At 32.6% G+C, this 10,459-nt stretch overlaps 1 protein-coding gene across 5 annotated transcripts in view; it reads left to right on the forward strand.

Moving 5' to 3' along the window:
• LOC148173823 (uncharacterized) overlaps positions 1–7,970 on the forward strand; it is a 29,375-nt gene extending 21,405 nt beyond the window's left edge. For 4 of the 5 annotated variants that reach the window (XM_088037837.1, XM_088037838.1, XM_088037835.1 and 1 more), the window contains 4 exons: positions 1,991–3,032; positions 3,078–3,370; positions 6,195–6,553; positions 6,909–7,970. In XM_088037837.1, coding sequence (XP_087893963.1) covers positions 1,991–3,032; positions 3,078–3,370; positions 6,195–6,553; positions 6,909–6,933 — 1,719 coding nt within the window. In that variant the 3' untranslated portion in view covers positions 6,934–7,970. The remainder of the gene's footprint in view (positions 1–1,990; positions 3,033–3,077; positions 3,371–6,194; positions 6,554–6,908) is intronic. The other variant, XM_088037836.1, reaches the window with a different exon arrangement.
• Positions 7,971–10,459: the final 2,489 nt, after the last annotated feature.

A 10,459-nucleotide genomic window follows, 5' to 3' on the forward strand; every position in this document is an offset into this window, starting at 1 on the left:
TATTGAACAGTAATTTTTTTTGACATTTCACAGCCACCCTTGATACTAAAGTGGAGCTCATTGCTGTCAGCCTACTCTTCTGTGTAAATTTTTAAAAATTGTTGGGCTTTCATTTATTAGAGAGAAAATTAGGGAAAAATGCAGCGATTTTTGAGGTTAACACGTTTCAAAGTTGAGTATATTAACATCGCACATTAATTAATAATAATTAATTACAGATCTCTTCCAAAAGAGACATTTAAATACGGATTTAACAAGTTTTTAACAAGGTCAAACACTTGTGCTGATCTGACCTTGAAGCAATTGTGACATGCGTAGAAGCTAATCCTGCGCAAGTTTGCCAAAACTTGTTAAATCCTTATTTAAATCTCTCGTTTGGAACTAACTTTTGATTAATTCTTAACATATGTGAGATGATGATACACCAAACATTGACAATGTGTTAACCTGAAAAATCGTTGTTCAATTTTCCCCTAATTTTCTCCCTAAAGAATTGAAAACCGGATTTACACCCAAGCATTTTAGAAAATTTACACTGGAGAGTGGACTGATAGCAATAAGCTGGACTTTAGAAACATTTATACACATTTTGTACGCCGTGTTTAAAAAGGATTTTCATCTAGTCGCCTTTGATTTTCCGTACAAATTAAAAAAATAATGATTTTAACTTTGGTTACATAACCTAAAAACTTTTAAAAAATTGTTAAGTAGGCACTGATTAAATCTGGGAACATCGAGTAAAAAATCGATGTTGAACTAAATTTTAACAAAGGCACAATTACATCGATCTCCAATACATCGAAGAAAACATCGATTTTGAAAAATAGTAAAATAGTTTATGGTGAAAAACAAAAATAAATAAAATTCTTAATAAACCAACTAAATAAGCAAATACGAGAAAAATAAAAATAAATAAAAACCTAAATAATAAATATTACCTAAGTATTAAATAATACAATGAAAGTAAATGAATTATAAAAAAAATAACAAATTCGAGATTAATAATAATAAACAAAATTCTAAATAATAACTCCCTTAAATTAAATTCCAGTCTTCTTTATAAATATCACCAAAATCAAGAGTGTAAAATAAAATACATACATCGAAACCGCAATTATGATTTTTAATGATACATTGAAAATAAAAATATATGTATTAATCGATGTTTTTTTGGCAAAATCGATGTAAAAGTCCCAGATTTAGCACTGATCGAGCACAACAGGATCGCTGAAGGGATAAAACTGACTCTGCTAAATTTTTCCGTTTGTTATTTAATTCTTTTTCTATTGGCTATTTTGACATTTGACAAGTGACATTATTAACAAAGTACAAAGTGAGCGGCACAAAAGGAATTACATCCTAAAGGCACATAACTAGATAAAAATTATTTTTAAACACGGTGTATAATTTAATATAAATTTAATATATTTTTTTTTACCTACTTACAGTAAATTATACCAAACAGTCGCGAGCAGAGCGATTTTGGTTGCCAAAGTCTTTGTTACAATGACCAATAATGTGTATTGTTTGTTAATGTCAACTTGGGCACTAACATACTCCTCATTTATTTTGAATACCGCATTTCAAGGTCATAATTTGTGAAAATTGTGGAACTCTACGGCAAATTTGAGAAGATTTATCCATTGAATTGAACATAAAAGAGTACTGAAACACCCAAAGACCTGTTCGTGATTCTTTTCATAAATATTCAATACATAAATCCTAATAAATTTGTTGTAAAGCTCCACAACTGTCACAAACTATGACCTTGAAATGCGGTATTCAAAATAAACGAGAAATAGCTGAACATAATTTTTATTTAGTTCCATTAAAATTACTTGTTTATCATTCTCATTTGCAAGCACCAGTAATCTAGTAAGTTGGTGGTCCAGAATTACTTCCTGAACGTTCCCTTTCAACATGCATGTCCCTGTACAATCATAGCCCTTTAGTACCGCTTAGTTCTACGACTTTTGTCTATTTATTTTAGGATAATTTGCAAATTTCGAGGTCAGGCTACGAAAGACTTCGAATAGTTCTCACTAAACTGTGTCAGGTTGGCCAACAATCGTACGCTCAACTCAAAGCTGATCTGGCCGAAACCAAGAGGCAACTTCTGTTGGAGAAAGCGTCGGTTGAGGAAGCTTGTGGTAGCCTAAAATCGAGTATTGAACAAATTATCACAGTGAAAGAAAACAAGGAACGTGAAATCGTCCAACGATTAACGGTGGATCACGAATTGGAAATCAGCGATTTTCGAAAAATTGCCCAATCGAAGAATGAAGAAATTAAAGGATTGCGGGACGAATCGTCTGTTTTAAATACTGAACTGAAGAAGCTGTCGTTGGAGAATTCCGAATTGAAAGTGAAAATGGAACAAGTCGATGAAAACAGCGTGAAGGAAATGGATGAGATGCGAAAAAAAGTGGACGAAGCGATGACGGAGAAGGAGAAGAGTATTAAGGAAATTACTGATAGACTGAAAAGTGAGCATAAAAGCGAATTGGAGAGTATTAGAGCACGGTTTAAGTTGATGACTATGGAACGAAGTCCTTCGGAAAACAGTTTGGAGAAAATAGAACGAGGAGACTATTCTAGTATTACTAACCATGAAACACTTTTGTTGAAAATGACGGAAAATTTCGAATCGGAGAAAGAAGTGGCTGTGAGTGATGCCATTAACAAAGAAAGTCAAAAATGGCAGAAAGTTTTAGATGATAAAGTCGCCGAAATGAATGTCAATTTTCAACAAGAGAAAACTTTTCTTATTCAAGATATCCAAAGTAGGATCCAACAAGATCAAGAAAATCAGTTCAATCAGTTGCGAGCGCAGATTAGCAGCTTGAACATGGAGTGTTTTAAGTATAAAAATATAATCCAGCAGTTGACAGAATGTAGTGAAGATAGTGACCAAAACGCTTTAATAAAACGAATAGACAGTTTAGAACGGAATAACGCGAGTTTAAGAATGGAATTAGACAAATACAAAACTGAAACGACAGGAATGGCGGCATCGGTTGCTATTTGCGAAGGTGAGTAATCTCAAGTTGCGCCACAATGCTAATTTGCGTTTGCAGGTGCAGCTACTTCCGACGCAGCAACAAGCCCAGTAAAACTTAGAAAACGTAGCGAAATCTCTTCTCCCAAAGGCGGGAAACTGAATATAGACTCTTGTAAACCAGGCGATTTGGTGCTAGTAGTGTGGGACATAACGCATCAGAACTTTAAAATCCTCCAAGAAAGCAGTTCTTTGTATTTTCTCAACGCCGAATGTTTGGAATCCTTAGGACTGAGAGTCGTGGATGGCCAGCCTAATAAACTTTACTGCTACGCTGAAGTTCTTGACAAAGAATACTGCCATGCTAGAAAAGTAAGTTTTTATGGAATTTTATGTAACAAGTGCGGAAAATTGCGTTTGAGCGGACGAGGGTTTTTCGAAATAGACGGGGTCGCTAAAACTATGCATTTTAGTTTCATCATTGAAACACAATTAAATGGTTTCAAGTAAAACTAGTTAATATTTTCCCGGAAAAAAGCCAATTAAGAAATGAACGGTACAATAAAACAAGATTCGCTTTTTGACTGCTTTAGAATTTTTCTAGATTCTTCTGTCCAGTTTCACTAAATTCTTAGTTTCTTGAGATTCTCTCTAGAAATCGCGTTCAATTCTTTTTATCTTAACTCTATTTTCTATTTTCATTCTGAATTCTTTTAAAATGCTCTCAATATATTCTTGGGTTTTCTAGATTTTCACTAATTTTCCTGTTTTTTTCCAGTATTGGTTTTTATTATCCTTTTTTTCTATGGTCTTTGTATTTTTTATATATTTTATATATGTTAAGATACTAATCGAGAATCTTTTTTATGATATCGATCAAACTTTATGGGGTTAAAATTTGTATAACAATTTCACTGTTAGAGATTAGTTTTTTTACAGTTAATGATAATCTATATCAAAAAAAGGAAAAGTAGTGCTTTGAACCAAAAATTCTTAAACTTTTAAAAGTACCATTTCTTGGCTTTGAAGAATTTTTTTCAATGTTGCATCATTGTAAATCTCTTTATCATTAGTTGCTGCTGAATGTGAAATTGTATAAGAAAGTGTTGAACAGTTTTCTCAAGTTGTTTCTTAAAAAAATCCATATTGCAAAAATGAATAGGCTTTGATTAATTTTGCTTTGATTTCTTAATATGGTACTTACACTTATGGGCGCCTTTTTTTCATCACATTGTATAGTATACAAGGAGTTTAAAAAAAATTCTGGCATCAAAGTTGGCTCTGAAATCTCAAAAAAAATTACTGCTTATTACAAATGAGGAGTTACTGTTCAATTATTTTGGGTAAATCTAACAATGTGTATTTTTTATTGAGTGAAAAACTTCTTGCTAAAACATTGTGTTACTCACTTATGCCAAAAAAGTTCAAGTAAATTTGAAGAAAATCGAACAAATTATCGTTTTTTCTAATCCTTTGTCAAAATTTATTAATTGGATTTATTGAGTTTTGAAAAATAACTCCTCAAAATATAGGTTTAAATTTCTTGTTTATGTTAATATTTTTCGTTTTTTTTTTTTTTGATGGTGAGGATTATTTTTAATGCCTTTTTATACTTTTCTTAGATTCTCTAGACAATTTAACACTACTCTTAAATTTTCTAGACTTTTACTAGATTGTCATTACTTCTCTTTAGATTTTTCTTATATTCTGTTTAATCTCTGGATTTTCTTTAGACTTTATGCATTCTTTTTACAATTTTGTTTACATTCTTTCAAAATTCTATAGATTTTCATTCTTTAATTTTTGTTTTCTTTAGGTTTTTTAAGTTTTCTGGATCGATTTACACTCTCGATTCTTATTAGGTACCTAATCTAGGTTTTGTCCAAATACCTATAACTTTTTTAAATTCTCTAAACAGATTTTTGGTTTTTCTAGATTTACTTTAGTTTATTTTCGATTTTTTGCGAACTTTCGAAACATTGGATTTTCATGGAATTTTTGTATTTTTTAGTTTTTTTATATTGTTTCGTAGAGCCTCTAGTCAATTTTTAAATTCACTTTAGATTTAGATTATTTCCAATCTTCTGGATTTTAGTTTGATTTGTTAAAACTTTTTTTAGATTCTCAAAATCTTGTCTCGAATTTACAATGTTTTGAATTCTTTTTACATCCGCTTGATTGTCTTTACATTTTTTCTCCAAGTTCTACTGGATTCTTTAGATTTCTTTTAAATTTCTCATATTTATTTATGATGAATTTTAATTCTTTCTGGCTTCTCTAGATTATTTGACTTTTCTTTAGATTTCTTAAAGAAAATTGTTGGATCAAATCTTGGTGTTGACAAAAACTAATCTGTTTAATCATCGCTGTGATGGTGGTGGCATTGTTATCGAAATTTGGTGTTTGGGAATAAATTGTATTTTTGCTATTTTAGATACCTTGTTTTCTCTAGGTTTTCATTAAATTTAGTCTAAACTTTTTTGGTCTTTTTAGGTTATTTTCAAAATTTTGCTTGTATTTTCTAAATAATCTCTTACTTTGTTTTATTACAATTTTCTAGATTGTGTTTAAATTGCTTTGTACAAGGTGTTTATAAATGTTTCTAGCATCAAGTGTGGCTATGAAATGTCAAAAAAGTTTGCCGCTTATTACAAATGTGGGTTTAGATTTTTCAACTGTCATTTGAAGGTAACCTCAATCTCAGAGTAAAGTTAATTTTGAAACAAAAACTGTTCTAGTTATGGTTTTGAAACCTGAAAATCAAAGACTTGGACACAAAACCGTAACTGAAACGTCGTTGACGTAATTGACGTTTTTAATTTAAACATAGTCATATTCACTATGAAAACAAAGCGGCAAAATGGTGTATGGCAGAAATTCCAGAGCCACCCTTGATGCTAGAAACATTTATAAACACCTTGTATATACTTTCTTCTTTCCTTTTAGTTTTTTCCTATACATAAATTGTCTTAAATTTTTTAGATTCTCATAAAATTTTCCCGGAAATACACTTTGAAATTGTTTCTTTCTAGATTTCTTCAAATGAACTTAAACTTTTTTTAGTTTCTCTAAATTTGTTCTGATTTTCTTGATTTTCCCTAGTTTGTGCATAAATGGATACTCTATATTTTTTTCTAAATTTTTTTTTTTTTCTAAATCAAAATAATTAAGACATTTTAATTTCGCCTTTTTTCAGCCTGTCAACCGGTTCAAGGTACCCCAAGGCACGAAATTTTTCCGTGTCAAAGTAAAACCTCCCTCAGCACATTACCAACCCACACCTCCGTTGCCGGCAACCCGCATGTCGCAGAGTCAGAGTTCGCAAGGTTCAGACGTGGTGCGAGCCTCAGAACCATCACATTCTCTCCCTTCCAGTCCTTCAAAAGGGATTTGGGAAAAGTCAGAATCACAGGAAGCGTCGATACCCGAAGAAAAAGGTGAAGATGCAGCAACGTCGGAAAGTGGAGACTGCGAAGTCAGAAACGACGAAGAAATAGAGAAGGGAACCGAGTTAACGGAGAATTTTAATGTTGATAATCAATCCAGTATTGATCGGTAGGTCTCATTGGCGAATTAGTTAATTTTGCTATGCAATAGTGTAATTTTTCGATACAGTTAAGTTTCGTTTTTGTTGTCGTGTTGGTAGTTTCATAACCAAACCGGCATGAAATCTTGGAGAGTTGTAAGCAGAGAACTGTTTCATTTATATTGTTTTGAATTTGTAACCACGGTAAAATGTTCCTTACTTTCAGAAAATTCGATTAGACGGTTAGGAGTTTAATGCATTTTTGAGTAGGAAGTAGTTTTTTGGAAAACGTGAAAAACTTTGTACATGTATGCTGCTTTACTGGTTAAAATAATAGTCGTACATTTTCCTGACTGGTGTGTAAATAGGCTCTATTTTTTGCAGATCACAAATTTGTGTAGTAGTATAAATCCGAGGTACTTCGTAGGTGGTAGATAGGTAAGAGAAAGATGAGTGGCTTTTAACATATTCTCGTTACTCTAAAGATCTAATTCTCTCTACACTAGACATATTTTTAAATGTATCCCCATTTCATGTTTTGATGAATTTAAAAAAGTGGCTATTATTTGACTAACCAGGCCCGGCGCAAGGGGTAAAGCGGCCTCAGGCGCCTCAGGTTCTGTCACTAACTGTCAACTAACTGTTATCATCAAATCATTGCTTTAACTGTCAATTCGATGATTGCAGAATTGAAGAGATGAGCTGCTTACCGCTCTCCCCACAGAAGAGTTTTGCTTAATTTGTGTTATTATAATGAAGAATTGTTTTGTGATATTTTAATATTGTACATAAATCAGTAGTCCATCACAAGTATACATGTGATTATGTGGTTGTTTCAAAATAAACTATGGGTATTGGTTCAGGTTACCGATGTATGTTAGGATATATCTGATTTTTGAATTAAATTTTGAAAAATGTAATGTTGACAGAAAGTTTATTTTATTATACGATACTGCGTAATAAAATAGACATTCTGTCATTGTTTATGGCCTTACGGATTTTTGAATCAAAATGTGTAGCGATATTACTTTCAAACATAGAAAATAGTCTAGTTTTGATATTTATAAATAATTTATTTAACCATATAGCCCATCTCACTACTTTTTAAAATTTCAATCGCATAAATTTATAGGATAAGTAATTATAGCGGACTATAACAATTATAAATTATACCCATTTCTTACTTGTAAGTTTCGACTGGATTATATTTTTTTTGTTTCCGTTATTTGATTTTATGGAGTGATAAAGCGCAAAAATGAGTATTGGCACCGTTTGTTTTTATTACATAGTGTTGATATCATTTTCTGTTTAGATTTCTGTTCATAAATTAGATAATGTATGTGTTTTTAAGCTTGTATAAGTGATTTTTCTGAACATTAGTAACATAACGTAAAATTGACAAATTTTTATAAGAACGCAGTGTGCAATAAAGATATCAAAAATTGACAGTTTGAAATTTTTTTAGATTTAGTTAGTAATAGAGCAGAGTTTAAAGTTATTATAATTATAAGCCACATTCCAAGGGTGGGTTTGGAATTTTCTAACTTGACCACTTTGCTGCCTTGTTCTTACGGTGGCCAAACGTGTAGTCGTTTTACTAGTCAACAAATTTTGGAAAAAAAAATTGTACTGAATAATCTGTTTCCGAATCTGTGGCTCGTTTTGCTCCATCAGGTCCGGATTTACACATATTCTTGAAAATGTATTTTTTTAGGTTTGTATTGCTGTACAAAATTTTATTTTCTTCACTTTGTTTTGGATTGCTCGACAGTGTTTTGGAAAGCTAATTTCATAGGCTTTCCAATGACCTAAAAAATTCATCACTAGGGACACTACTTATCATGATATTTTTGAAAAACTAACCTCATGTTCCAAAAAAACATTCTTTTAGTTATCTTCATATGCAATTTTGCATTTAACTCGACACATATCATTGAAAGACTGGAATTTTGTCTTTTTGACGCATTGATAAATGCATTGCTATTTGACGTTACAAGACAAAATACATTGAGACGTATTATATTTTTTATTTTTTTTTATTTTTGACGTCATAAAATCAATGACGTTGCTTAAAAACTCTAATTTCTAGACACATTGAGATTTAAAATGACTAATGCAAATGCAGCCCAGAATTCAAGCCAGAAAACGGCGAAAATCAACGAGAAATCGTCGTTTTGCATCGAAATATGCGGATTTCTCTAAGAATTTTGATGATTTCGTGCAGATTTCTGCTGTTTTCTTGCAACTCAGCCGTTGAATCTTGATAAAAATTTGTGGTTTTGTAGATTTCGAGCTCTTCTTTGCGAATTCAAGCCAGAAAACCGCGAAAATCAGCGAGAAATCGTCGTTTTGCATCGAAATTCGCGGATTTCTCTATGAATTTTGATGATTTCGTGCAGATTTCTGCTGTTTTCTTGCAATTTAGCCGTTGAATCTTGATAAAAATTAGTGGTTTTGTAGATTTTGAGCTCTTCTTTGCGAATTCAAGCCAGAAAACAGCGAAAATCAGCGAGAAATCGTCGTTTTGCATCGAAATTCGCGGATTTCTCTAAGAATTTTGATGATTTCGTGCAGATTTCTGCTGTGTTCTTGCAACTCAGCCGTTGAATCTTGATAACAATTTGTGGTTTTATAGATTTCGAGCTCTTCTTTGCGAATTCAAGCCAGAAAACCGCGAAAATCAGCGAGAAATCGTCGTTTTGCATCGAAATTCGCGGATTTCTCTAAGAATTTTGATGATTTCGTGCAGATTTCTGCTGGTTTCTTGCAACTCAGCCGTTGAATCTTGATAAAAATTGGTGGTTTTGTAGATTTCGAGCTCTTCTTTGCGAATTCAAGCCAGAAAACGGCGAAAATCAGCGAGAAATCGTCGTTTTGCATCGAAATTCGCGGATTTCTCTAAAAATTTTGATGATTTCGTGCAGATTTCTGCTGCTTTCTTGCAACTCAGCCGTTGAATCTCGATAAAAATTGGTGGTTTTGTAGATTTTGAGCTCTTCTTTGCGAATTCAAGTCAGAAAACGGCGAAAATCAGCGAGAAATCGTCGTTTTGCATCGAAATTCGCGGATTTCTCTAAGAATTTTGATGATTTCGTGCAGATTTCTGCTGTTTTCTTGCAATTTAGCCGTTGAATCTTGATAAAAATTAGTGGTTTTGTAGATTTTGAGCTCTTCTTTGCGAATTCAAGCCAGAAAACAGCGAAAATCAGCGAGAAATCGTCGTTTTGCATCGAAATTCGCGGATTTCTCTATGAATTTTGATGATTTCGTGCAGATTTCTGCTGTTTTCTTGCAATTTAGCCGTTGAATCTTGATAAAAATTAGTGGTTTTGTAGATTTTGAGCTCTTCTTTGCGAATTCAAGCCAGAAAACCGCGAAAATCAGCGAGAAATCGTCGTTTTGCATCGAAATTCGCGGATTTCTCAAAGAATTTTGATGATTTCGTGCAGATTTCTGCTGGTTTCTTGCAACTCAGCCGTTGAATCTTGATAAAAATTGGTGGTTTTGTAGATTTCGAGCTCTTCTTTGCGAATTCAAGTCAGAAAACGGCGAAAATCAGCGAGAAATCGTCGTTTTGCATCGAAATTCGCGGATTTCTCTAAGAATTTTGATGATTTCGTGCAGATTTCTGCTGTTTTCTTGCAATTTAGCCGTTGAATCTTGATAAAAATTAGTGGTTTTGTAGATTTTGAGCTCTTCTTTGCGAATTCAAGCCAGAAAACAGCGAAAATCAGCGAGAAATCGTCGTTTTGCATCGAAATTCGCGGATTTCTCTAAGAATTTTGATGATTTCGTGCAGATTTCTGCTGTGTTCTTGCAACTCAGCCGTTGAATCTTGATAACAATTTGTGGTTTTATAGATTTCGAGCTCTTCTTTGCGAATTCAAGCCAGAAAACCGCGAAAATCAGCGAGAAATCGTCGTTTTGCATCGAAA

This window comes from Gnatocerus cornutus, chromosome 5, assembly GCF_029298725.1.
Source record: "Gnatocerus cornutus isolate USDA-ARS CGAHR chromosome 5, icGnaCorn1.1, whole genome shotgun sequence".
Lineage (NCBI taxonomy): Eukaryota > Metazoa > Arthropoda > Insecta > Coleoptera > Tenebrionidae > Gnatocerus > Gnatocerus cornutus.